General features: G+C 40.7%; 1 protein-coding gene across 1 annotated transcript in view; it reads right to left on the bottom strand.

Annotated features, from left to right (window-relative positions):
• Agbl1 (AGBL carboxypeptidase 1) overlaps window positions 1–13,449 on the bottom strand; it is an 820,675-nt gene that overhangs the window by 790,251 nt on the left and 16,975 nt on the right. The window contains exon 5 of the mRNA XM_055623242.1: window positions 12,887–12,980. Coding sequence (XP_055479217.1) covers window positions 12,887–12,980 — 94 coding nt within the window. The remainder of the gene's footprint in view (window positions 1–12,886; window positions 12,981–13,449) is intronic.

Genomic DNA, 13,449 nt, shown 5'->3' with positions numbered 1-13,449 from the left:
AATTTGCTAAAATTAAGTTAGGAATATTGTACCTATCTATAAGAAATATTAGTTAGTTGGTTTTTTAATTAAATTTTATTTTTTATATTAATTACAGTTTATTCACTTTGTATCCCAGCTGTATCCCTCTCCCTAAACCCCTCCCAACCCCACCCTCATCTCCTCCTATGCCCCTCTCCAAGTCCACGGATAGAGGAGGTCCTCCTCCCCTTCCATCGGACCCTAGCTTATCTGGTCTCATCAGGACTGGCTGCATTGTCTTCCTCTGTGGCCTGGCAAGGCTGCTCCCGTCAGGGGGAGGTGATCAAAGAGCCAGCCCCTGAGTTCATGTCAGAGACTGTCCCTGTTCCCCTTACTAGGGAACTCTCTTGGACACTGAGCTACCACGGGCTACATTTGAGCAGGGGTTCTAGGTTTTACCCATGAATGGTCCTTGGTTGGAGTATCAGTCTTAGAACCCTGTGCCCAGATATTTTGGTTCTGTTGCTATCCTTGTGGCGCTCCTGTCCTCTCCAGATCTTACTATCTCCCCCTCCTTTCCTAAGATTCCCTGAACTCTGTCCAAAGTTTGGTTATGAGTCTCAGTATCTGCTTTAATACAATGCTGGGTAGAGTCTTTCAGAGGCCCTCTGTGGTTAGGCTCCTGATCTGTTTCCTGTTTTCTCCTTCCAAAATCTGTCTCTTGCCTGCTTTCAGTATGAACACAATGGAGGGTAACCTGAGTCTAGTCCCCATTTTAAAGTTTTCAGCAGTAATTTGTTCCCCTCTATTACTCAGTTTCATCAACTGGGAGAAGACTCAATCATTTTCTTACTCATATTCCCTCCCTCTCCCTTCCTTTCTCCCTTTTATCCTTCTCTTTTCCTCTCTTTCCAGGACTATCAGCTCCAGCGCTGATGTCCTGTACATTCTAGGCACCTAGGCTCTAGATTCTAAGCTTCATATTGGCTCCCCAACTCCATCTCCTTAGCTACAGGTTTCTTTTGGGATGCTCCTGGATTCATCACTAACAATGTTCCCTGCACTATCCCTTGGAAATTCAGTCACCAGGCACAAGCAGGAATTCACCTTTCAGGGCTTACTATTCAATCCTGCTGGATGTTTATATGTTTAAGAACATTGTTTCATTTATATTTTTATTTCTTTCATGTGGAGAGAAAATCTAACCCTAGTTTTCCTATCTTGACCTAGATGTTTTTGTACATATTTTTACATGAATTTTGAAACTGACATTTTTCTATTCAATACTTTTATTGAAAGCAATTTTCCAAGACAAACCTCTTTCACTAGTCTATTTTTTTGTGTTTTGCTCCATAACACTGTAATACATAAACATATCACATTTACCAGGGAATTTCTGTTATTGAATTTTCTGTTTATATCATTTCCGATTTTAAATAACATTGTGATGGATATTTGTAGGCATAAATCTTCATCCACCTTCCACAATGATTCTTTAGGACAGATTTCGAGAAGTGAAGAATTTGAGTTGAGTAATGGGGACTTTCTTCTCTTCTTGGTAAACATCAGCCGATTGCTTCTGTGAGTGTGCCGTCCATCTACAATCCCACTGGCATCAAAGTGTTCATCGTAGTGAAGGCTCACCAACGGTGAGTTTTATCATATTTCAAAATCTTTGCTACTCTGGTTTAGACAATTGGTGTCTTCATCTAACTTATATCTATGGATTATTGAAGAGTTGAATTCATATGAATTTACTCATTTTTTTCACTTTTGGTGAATTATTTATTTCTGTTATTTTCTACTAAGATACTAGTTTTAGTTTTATTAGATGAATTTGGATGAGCTTTTCTGCTTCATACTCTTGCAGTACACTCCAATTATGCATTAAATTGTGTGTGTATGTGTAAGCACATCCATGCTTAAAGGTGTGTGCTTTTTGTTTTTCACTTTTTTTTTCTGCCTCTATCTATAAAAGCCTGATTTTTATAACCTTGGCATTTGAAAATTGCCTTTGCTATTTCATACCCAAAGCTTCTTTCCTTGTAAATTCTTCTCTGCCAGTTTCTGGGTACCCGGAGATCCCCCTTCTTGAATACCCTATCATTATGGTATTTGTCTCTCTCATTTGAATGCTGATGTGTATCCTCTACAAGATCCTTAAGGGCAAGAACCATTTCTTTTCATCTCAAATCCCACACATCTCTGCTAAAAATAAAATCTTCAAATACTATTGAATGAATAAATTAATGGTTGAAAAGATGAACCTCAGGTAAACTAAAGCATCAGTGCTCATTAATGTAACTGGCATTTACTGAATACCTATGATGTACCATCTGAACAAAATTCAGACTTAATTTATAATAATTCACATCTTTTAAATGGCCATCTATTGTGCTCCATTTTCCTCATCAGCTCTGTTGAATATAACTGATGATCATACTGAGATCCCATATCAAAATAGCACTGTAATTGAACTAAGCAGAAAACCTCCAAGCTGCCCTTAGCCCAAAATCTCTGCCTAAACTTCTGAAAACAATTAGCTTTCAGTAACAATGTGTAATGGCTTCCTCTGGGCTTTTTCCTTTCTGGCTGACTGGGTGGCTTTTATATGCTGAACATACTTATCTCCAAGACACCACATCACATCACTATCAGCTCCACAGGAAAAGAGCACCCTGATTTGCTTTCTGATCTTATGATCATGGTATGTGACTATGGAATCATTCCCTATAGAATACGGCCATGGCCTATTAGAAATATCAGCGCCCTCTGAGCAAAGAACAGTGAACACAGAGTGTTTTCTGCTAAGAGGCTTTCTCTACCGCTCTTCATTTCCCTAAATTCTCTCCAATATATTCACGGGTGTTTACCATTTGTAAAGAATGGTAAACGATCTGTAGGAAGATAGAAAGATACAAACTTGTGTATAAAATCTTACTATGTTGGGCTGAGCTATAAGACTTATTCCTATACTAGTAAAGGTTATATGAACCTGCCTCATATCAAGATGGAAACAGGGACAGGTAACTGTGGAGAAGTGAAACAGTGTAGGCTTTTAGCAGATACAGATGGATATAGGAATATGCTGCGTACCAGGGACATATAGAGTATATCAGGTCCCTCTAGTATATATAGGACCCAGGATGTTTGTTCTGTTTGGAGTGGAATCCTGTCTGATATCAGTGTGTTAGCCCAATTCTGACTCCCCCATCATGTCCTCCTGGAGAATAAATGCCACAGAAACAGTAGAAATTATCTACTTGCCAATCATTGTTCACAAACCAAAGAAAAGAATGGTCTTGGACCTGTTTGAGAAAAACTTCTAGTCTCTGAAGAAAGAAATTGAAGAAGATATCAGAAGATGGAAAGATCTTGCGTGCTCATGGATAGGTAGGACTAACATAGTGAAAATGACTATCCTGCCAAAAGCAATCTACAGATTTAATGCAATTCCCACCAAAATACCAACACAATTCTTTACAGACTTTGAAAGAAAAATTCTCAACTTCATGTGGAAAAAAAAAAAATCCTTGAATTTCCAAAATGATCCTGTACAACAACAGAGTATCTCCATCCCTGACCTCAAGCTGTACTACAGAGCAATAGTAATAAAAACTGCATGGTATTGGCATAGAAACAGAAGAGTGGATCAATGGAACCAAATAGAAGACCCAGAAATAAACTCACATACCTATGGATACTTGATTTTTTAAAAAGAAGCCAAAACCATTCAATGGAAAAAAGATAGCATCTTCAACAAATGGTGCTGGTCCAACTGGATGTTTACATGCAGAAAAATGAAAATATATCCATATTTATCACCCTGCACAAAAGTGGATCAAAGACCTCATAAAACCAGATACATTAAATCGGTTAGAAGAAAAAGTGGGGAAGAGCCTAGTACTCATTGGCACAGGAGACAACTTCCTGAACAGAAGACCAACAGCACAGGCTCTAAGAGCAACAATCAGTAAATGGGACCTCATGAAACTGAAAAGCTTCTGTAAAGCAAAAGACACTGTTGTCAAAACAAAACGACAGCCTACAGACAGGGAAAGGATCTTCACCAACCCTATATCTGACAGAAGACTAAATATCCAGACTATATAAAGAAATCAAGAAGTTAAAAACCAACAAATCAAGTAATCCAATTAAAAAATGGGGTATGGAGCTAAACAGAGAACTCTCTGTAGAGGAATGTAGAATGGCAGAGAAACACTTAAAAAAATGCTCAACGTCCTTAGCCATCAGAATGATGCAAATCAAAACGACCCTGAGATTTCACCTTACACCCATTAGAATGGCTAAGATAAAAAACTCAAGTGACAACACATGCTGGAGAAGTTGTGGAGAAAGGGCAACCCTCCTCCATTGCTGGTGAGAATATAAACTTGTACCACTTTGGAAATCAATCTGGCACTTTCTCAGATAATTAGGAATAGTGCTTCCTCAAGACCCAGCTATACCAGTCCTAGGCATATATATAAAAGCTGGTCAAGAATACAACAAGAATATTGTTCAACCATGTTTGTAGCAGCTTTATTCTTAAAAGCCAGAACCTGGAAACAACCCAGATGTCCCTCAACAGAGGGATGGATACAGAAATTGTGGTGCGTTTACACAATGGAATACTACTCAGCAATTAAAAACAAGGAAATCATGAAATTTGCAGGCAAATGGTGTGACCTAGAAAAGATCATCCTGAGTGAGGTATCCCAAAAGCAGAAAGACACACAAGGTATATACTCACTTATAAGTAGGTACTAGACCTATATGATAGGATGAACTTACTAAAATCTGTACACCTAAAGAAGCTAAACAAGAAGGAGGACCCAGGGTAAGATGATCAATCCTTACTTAGAAAGACAAATGGTGGACATTGAAAGTAGAAGAACACGAGAAGCAGGATAGGAGCCTACCATAGAGGACTCTGAAAGACTCTACCTAGCAGTGTATCAAAGCAGATGCTGAGACTCATGGCTAAACTTTGGGCAGAGTGCAGGGAATCATATGAAAGAAGAGTTAGTAAGACCTGGAGCTCCTGGAGAACAGGAGCTCCACAAGGACCAAATACATCTGGGCACAGGGGCATGTCTGAGACTGATTCTCCAACCAAGGACCATGCATGGATATAACCTAGACCCCCTGCTCAGATGTAGCCCATGGCAGCTCAGTATCCAAGTGGGTACCCTAGTAAGGTGAACAGGGACTATCTCTGGCATGAACTCTGTGGCTAGCTCTTTGACCTCCCCACCCCCCCTAGGACGAGCAGCCTACCTAGGCCACAGAGGAGGACATTGCAGCCAGTCCTGGTGAGACCTGATAAGCTAGGGTCAGATGGAAGGGGAGGAGGACCTCCCCTATCAGTGGACTTAGAGATGGGCAGGGAGGAGAGGAGGAAGGGATTGTTGGATTGGGAAGGAATGAGGGAGGGGCCTACAGCTGGGATACAAAATGAATAAGCTGTAATTAATATAAAAAAATAAAAATTTAATAAAAAAATAAAACATATTCAAATGTCAATAAATAAATAAATAAAAATAACAAAAAAAGATAAATGATTACATACAACTGCAAAAAATAAAATAAAATAAAAGAATGGTCTTGGAATCTCTGAACACCTCAGTCACTGATAAATCCTGGAGCCACCTTTCCCCAGGATGTCTAGACTACCTCATTGAGGTGACAAGGGATCAGAGAGCTCTCAGATGAAGGAGAAAGAAAAGGCTAGAGCCTCAAGCTCCCAGTGCTTCTAAACTAAGCCTTTCTAGGACCAAAATGGATATTTTGTGTCAATTTTAAGGAAGAATAAAGCAGATGTCCTGACTAACAAAAACATGTAAGAACATCTTCAGGGTGTGGAAAACCCAAGTTTTCAAGCTCATGATTGGATAGTTCTTGTCACTCGGCTGCATTATAATTTTTGCACAAATTTAGAAGTTCAGGGACCAAAAAAAAAAAATCTTTTGTTATTGTAAATCTTCAATTACTGACAATGCCTAACAAGACAAATGTCCTAAGGCATATCTGTTTCAGAGTATGCAGTAGAATGCCCTTTAATAATGTCTATGTCTTGAACCTCGTTAGGAGTTTGATGAGCTTCTCTGGGTTTCATTGACCTCACCTTAGATGGAGGAGATGGACAAAAAGAAAGTTCCTTGGGAGCTTCCAACTTTCAGTCCTGTGACTTGAATATCTATGACTGGCCCTAACAGAGAGAGGTCACTGGCTTCTTAAGAAGATGAAAGGGATTTCAACTGTAGACCTCATTGCCAGGGTTTAATTCATGTAGGAAACTATTCATTCCACTATCAACTACGGGCTTGGAGTCAGGTTGCAGAGGCCATAATCACTCTGTCAGTAAGCTGAGCCCATGGTGTCCATCCCCAATATCAGCAGTTGTGAAGCTGTGTTGGAATTTTTTTGTTACCGTTCCAAAATATTTGAGTCCAAGTGTTCTGAAGTACATGGCTTCTAAATCACCCTTAAGAGTCCATGCCCCGAAAAACCAGCTTCCACTTAACATTGAGTGGTTATAATGCTTTTACTGAGAATAGAAGCAAAGAACACCCAGGAGGAATATGGTAGCTATTTCAAGAAACAGAAAATTCTGTTTTCTGTAACTTGAACCCCCACTCTCTCAGTGACAAAGCTGTGTCACCTAAGTTGCTCATGATAACAAGGAAACAATTAGCTTTGGCTGAGTCTTCATTCATTTATCAGCAACTATGATCAAATAAAATGGAATGGTATGGTGGCCGAAGAAAGCTCAGAAGGCCTGACTTTGGAAAGACAGTGGTTGGGGGTGGGGGAGAACCATGGGACATTTTTCTAACTCATAAACTGAAGATGAAATCACCACAAATAGCTGCCAATGAAGCAATGCCCAGTAATCCTGCACTCAGGCAAAGCTCAAATGCCAAAGAGCCCTGGCAGAGAAGAGCTCTAAAGGGAGAAGATCACTAACACTATTCTAAGTACTGGGAGTGAACAACTAGGACAGCCAACGGGACACTAAACTGAAGAATTTGCTTATGTGGCTTGTTAGAGACCCAAACACAACACTGCCTTCTGTTGCCAAGGTATTTAATCCCAGGACCTCTAAAGCACAGAATATGACCCACAATTGTGCCAAGACAGCCCACGACCCAAAGAACCCTGATCCTGAAACATAAATCTTAGTATGATAGATCTTTTGAACGCCTGAGATAGGAGGAGTAATGATATTAAAGACCTCTTGTGTAAGGGTGAGGCCAACATAGTCCTGAATACAAATCTAAGCTTCCCATATTCCTGTGGAAGCTTCAGTGACAATGGCCAATGAAGGATGGAAAAACAAATCTCAGCCTATGGATAATCCTGAACCTTCTTTCTCAGCATGCAATGCAATGATCAGAGAATGCAATGGGGTTGAAGCAGCAGCTCCTGCTAAGAAAATTCTAATTGGCTAAAACATCTGTGCAGCATGGCAAGCTAGCACAGTTTAAGGTCCTGGGAGCTACTGTATACAGGTAACATCTGATAAGTCAGCTTCAACCATGGATTAAATATTATGGTATGAGGACCCAGCAGGATCAGAGAGGATATAGCTACGATTTGAGAAATGTCAAGTGGACATCCAGTGGACATAGACATCATCACTACTAAAAATCTTAAGCCCTGGAAGTGAAGGAAGAGAGGGCAGCTTGAAGCAGAGAATGCTGAGTCATGGAACAATGCAAGCTCTTCTAAGTCACAAGACCTACATGTGCTCACGATGGCCTCAGGAAATAGTCCAACTTTGTAAGTTTGGACTGATCCAGGACAGTTTTGTATGGCTAAACAAACTGGTCTACCCGTGAAACAAGCTAGCAAAGGGCCACACTCTTTCACCTAGGATCATTTCCTTCTTCCGATTTTTACAGAACAGCCCCATAGATTCTAAAGCCCCAACATTGGCTACCTAATTCAAAGAAAAGCAACATTTTCATAGGAGTGTTGCTCCCCCACTCCTGTATTGCCCTGCAGCCAACCTTTCAGCTCTCTTGGACAACTCTAAACAAGACACGGGCTCTTATGCTTCCCTTCCCTCCAGTAAGCAAAACCTTGCTCCCTTTAGAGCTGATGTCCAGCTTCTCTTCTCTTGGCTGACTTCTCTCCAGAGGCACCCCAGTCCCTCATTCCGTACAGCTCTTGGTAGAAGGGCCACATGATTTTTTCAGGTGTGTCTAGACATATAGTGGGACCCTACAGGTGACCCAGTGTAGGCTCAAGAACAAAGATGACAATAAACACAAAGTGACTTACTCTCTAAATGGTGCATTGCATGTATCGATGCATTCAGAAATCACCAATATTTTTTAGTTAAAATATTTCTCTTAGTGCATATTATGACATTATACATACTAACATCAGAGCAACGCAGAGGTGATTAATGTAGTCTCTGCCTGAAATAATACACAAAGCAAAATTTGTGAAGTGTTTCATACACTAACTGCTCTAGTGTACTCATTACATATTGTATACTTGCACCAAATCATCACACAATACCTTATAAATAAGAAAGTTTATGTAAATTTTTAATTTATTTTTAATTTATTACTATTTATTCATTTTGTATCCTAGCTGTAGCCCCCTCCCTTGTCCCCTCCCAATCCCACCCTCCCTCCCTCTTCTTCTCCCATGTCCCTCCCCCAGGGTACTGATAGGGGAGGTACTCCCATCTGACCCTAGCCTATCAGGTCTCATCAGGACTGGCTGCATTGTCTTTCTCTGTGGCCTGGTAAGGCTGCTCCCCGCTACAGAGGAAGGTGATCAAAGAGGCAGCCACTGAGTTTATGTCAGAGACAGTCTCTGTTCCCCTTACTAGGGATTCCACTGGGAGACTGAGCTGCTTTTAAAATATATTTCTTTTGAATTTAATTGAGAACATACATAGTCTATACATGGAGCTAGACCCTCTAGGGCAGGGGGCATGGACAAGGTAAACATGATTCAATTTCTATCTTGATAAGCAGAGTTTAGAGGGAAGAGCAGACACTCAGGCAACAATGTACAAAGTTAGTACAAAGTGTGTTGAAGGAAAGGATGATAACAATTCCAGAGAAACAGTGAGGAAAGGCAATTCCCTCTCCCCCACACCCCAGACATGGAAACTAGGTAGCTGTTTTACCTTCTGATAAAATGGCAATACCATTCCAGTAGCAGACTATACTTAGAGACAGCTGGCTAGATAAAGTGGTGAGAAGAGGAACGAGAGATAAGCTGAAGCACATTGTTGGTGGCTTGAAGTCTGAGCAGATCACTTAGAGCAGATCACTCTAATAGCTTTCAAAGTCTGACCATGACTGTTCAGACCAAAATGGCAGACATGGGGAGCAAAAGGAAGTGAGAAGGCACAAGCCAACACAATAGTGCATTGGTGAAGAGTGACAACATGGTGGGCATCTAGAAAATGAAGGAAGTCTGGAATGTGTACCTTCCCAGGCACGGAGGCTGGCATAAGACCACAGGAGCCTTGTGATATCGCTGCACAGGCTCTTTCTCCCTACTAATGCTGGAGCTACTGTCGTAAATCTTTCCCTGAGTACCGTTAGAGAGCAGAAGACAGCTGCATGTCTATTTTAGGTACACATGGGAGAAGCAGAGCAGGTTTAATCTCCACAGGAGGAAGGAGTCTCAGTGGCACCACACTGGCCACCAGCTCTCATAAAAGCATCCTGAATAACTCTCCCATAGCTTGTAAAGGTTTGGAAAACAATACTCAGTAGGACTATTCATGTCCTACAGGCAAGCTATCATATACCTGGAAGAATCCTCAAAGCCATAGTGCAGGCAATTAAGTAGAGTTTAGTTGGGTTCATCTCAGTTGAGATCTGGGAGATGGAGATTAGGGAGCTGTCTGGCTGTAGGCAAGCAGCCTATTACCCAGCTGTATCTCTATTACTGGTGATTGACATATGCTAGCATGTCAAATCTCAAAGACTTGTCTAGCCATTATTTCTAATGTCTACACAAGCCTATAAGGTAAGACTTGGTATTCACACAGAGAGACATGCCAGAGTTAGTAAGAAAAGTAAAGTGGCTCACCAACTAATCAGCCAGAGCTGCTAAAGGGTGTCTTCCAATTTCAGTGCCTTCATTCCTTATCTAGTTGGGAATGGGTGTGGAGGATGGAGGTTAGAAAACAAAGTAGTTTGGGAAAAGAATTCAAAAGCAGGGAGCATAGCTATTTAGCCTTTGAGAGGAAATGGCCATTCAATTGAGGAGAAAGATTACCTATCATTAAGCAAATTGTTCCATGGATATGAACAGTTTAGAAGATAAAAGAAATTTAAGCAAACTTTAACTACTCACGATTGTCTTACATATGGCGGTTTTAGAGCTATCACACTAGAAATAGACTGCAAGATACTCTTACGGTGCTTTAAAAGCTAAGGCTCATGTACCAGATAGTACTGAAATCCTGGCTCTTTCACAAAAATTCCCAGCAGGTTACTTAACTTCTTTCAGCTTCAATTTTCCCCCTCCCCTGTAAATTTATGCACAATGATAGCACCTGCCTCAAAGAAGAAAAGAGGCTCAAAATGAGACAGTGCAAGCTAAGAGCTGAGCATCGTGCTAGGCACCTAATCAACACCGTGGCCACGACAGCTACACTGTACAGGCTGGTGAAGAGGCCTCTTCTTTGCAGAGGTTTGGATTTTCGTTTAGCATTTTGCTTAAGAAGGGATACCATCTGACACAAAATATCTAAGGCAGATCAGACTGCAGAAATGGTGGGTATGGTGCTGAGAAAATACTCCTGAGATCCTTGGCAATTTCCCTGTTCTTGGAAGCATCCACCCCTATTAATCAAGAAGTTATTTTTTCATTGTTCTATGGGACCTTGATCAGATCTGTACCTGAACTTGACTTTTTGCAGGAGGACAGCAAAGCAATACAGATGGCAACAGTAGGTATCCCTAAGAAGGGGACTTCTGTGAAAAGCACCAGATCAAAATTAAGAACAGCAAAAAAGAACATGAAGTTTTAGGTCTGAATGACATCAATTTATTATCTCATATGCTGTTCTTGTCACTTTGTTCTCCCATTCTCCCAATCTTGGCCTTAATAATGGAGACAACAAAAGCCATCAGCACTGGAAAACTGTAGGGCCCAGTGCCTTGATACCCAAGGTTAACTGATAAGGACTTCTTAGAAAAACCCTTCAAACAGTATGATACTCAGGGCAAAGAAGAGGGTGACTCATGTGCAAGGGCCCAGTGAATACTACATTGATTTTCATAGAGTGTATAAGGAAAACCAGACAGCCACATATATAGGAAGAGTATTAGGGATAGCATTATGAAAAGCATGTTGGTGACCGAAAGACACATTGAGACTACCGATCTCATCAACAAAGGCAGGGCACAGTGACAAAAGTAGACATCTAAGACCTGAACATTCCAGTGGGAACAGGTGATTAAGGACAAACTATTTCCATCAGTGTTCCTCACTGCTACCCATAGTTTCTTTTTTACATTCTCAGAAGAGGTGCGCAGTAGATGGAAAGGCAGTAGATGGACTAAAGAACTGCTAATCTGATTTCAATTCCTGGTAGGAATTTTTGTCATCTGGTGGAACAGACATTTAAGACCAAAATAAAATAATACTACAGAAAAATAAAGAGGTTATTTTTACCCATTTTTTACTCTGAAGTTTTTTACTTATTACATGAGGATCCTTTGGTAGAGGATTGGACTGACTCCTGCTTAGCAATAAATTCTCAGTTTAAAGAGAAAATTTCCAAAATGAAATGCCTGCTGTTCTAGGCCTTTTACAAAGGTGACATGTATAAAGTAGAGTTCCCTGGCCAAATCAGTCTTGGAATAGAACACACACTCCAACGACATCGTAGGCCAAGTATGTATGAGTTTCACAAAAGGCTCTGTGAATTCTTAGAGTAAAGAAACCTATCTCACTTTGTTTAAGCCAGAACTTCTCAATTTATTTGATGAGGCCATTTTTTGGCTGATTTGTAATATATTTCACTTCAGGAAACGCTGCTGTAGAGAACTGTAGGTGAGAATGGATGATGATGGCATAACTGTGGTGACCCAAGAGAAAAATAATCAGGTGAAACAGGAGCTTAAGATTGATGCTAGGATGCAGAAAATATCATGGCTGGGCATGGAAATGCTACTTGCCAAATGACCCCATATATCTTAGAAATTGGCTGAATTTCTTCTAATATTCTCTCAAGGTCCTTGCTGAGTCACTCCTATAAATGATGGATCTTAATGGTTCCGAATATCTCTAAAGCTTTTATATGAAACCATCTCCCTTTTTAACTTAGTGATTCACTGCTCTAGGATGCAGAGGCAAATAGAATAGGCCAGGTTTCATTCTCCAACCATAAAACCACATAACAAGACCAGCACACTACCATGACGAACCATTAGAAGGCTCAGAACTCATCTACGACATTTAACTGGCTGATTCTTTTGAGACTGTGTCACTCCTGGGCTGTCTTTTGAGGATTATGCTCATTTATCACTGCAGGTTAAATTAAAAAAAAAAAGGATTTATCTGAAAGCACCAGACCAAAATCAAGAACAACAAAAAAGAACGTGAGGTTTTTTACATCTGAATGACATGGATTTAAACTTCACCTCTGCCATCCCCTAGATCTGTAACCTTAGATGAAGCCCTCGACATTGTAGCTTGAGAGTTATAAGCTCATTTGATGAGATTATGATGATAAGAGGAAATTAAAAACTTGGAGGCAGGTAGAGACGCAGCTTGATGTGGGATACAGCCCACATCAAGAAAGATGCAAGAAAGAAGGCGTCAACCAACAGATTAGACTGGAAGCATCAAGAAGATCTAAGGACAGCCATCTCCATCCATCCATCCATCCATCACACAGAGCCCCCAGGGGCGCTGTGAACATGCCCTGTACCTGATTGTCCGGGTGTGCTTCCGGGTGTAAGGAGAAATGACCTTGAAGAGCAGTTCCATCGCTCCATTAATTCCCAGCATGGCTCCTGTGGTTACTGAAGACAAAGAGCACAGTAGTCAGTAGCTATTGTCACAGGAAGATGTGCTAATACAACTTGGATTTAATCCTTGACAACTTTAAGGAATTTAATACACTCCAAAGAAAAATAAAACAAAAAAAATTAAAAACCTCTTTTAACAATCTAATGAGCGGGATAACTCTTTCTTTCTACCTCAATTTCAAGTTCTCCTCAGTTTTAATACTTGAATCCCCTAAGGCTGAGGCAATGAGTTGATGGCATCTCTATTAGAACAACAGTAGAAGAATCAGTCCTTGTGCTCTGAGATAACCAGTGTGGGAATTTTTCCCTTTTCACCCATTTTGGGGAGGGGGTACTAAAACATGGTCATGGATCTGAATGATGGGAAGCCCAGGGAACACCAGATAAATAAATGCTGTTACCACTTCCAAGGATGTCCCAGCCTCTTTCCAATGTGGTCCATACCCTTTGAGACTCAGCTGAA

Source organism: Psammomys obesus, unplaced genomic scaffold (assembly GCF_907164565.1).
Source record: "Psammomys obesus unplaced genomic scaffold, mPsaObe1.curated_primary_1811, whole genome shotgun sequence".
Classification (NCBI taxonomy): Eukaryota; Metazoa; Chordata; class Mammalia; order Rodentia; family Muridae; genus Psammomys; species Psammomys obesus.
The sequence above is the reverse complement of the archived record's forward strand: the minus strand, read 5'-3'. Positions and strand labels throughout refer to the sequence as shown.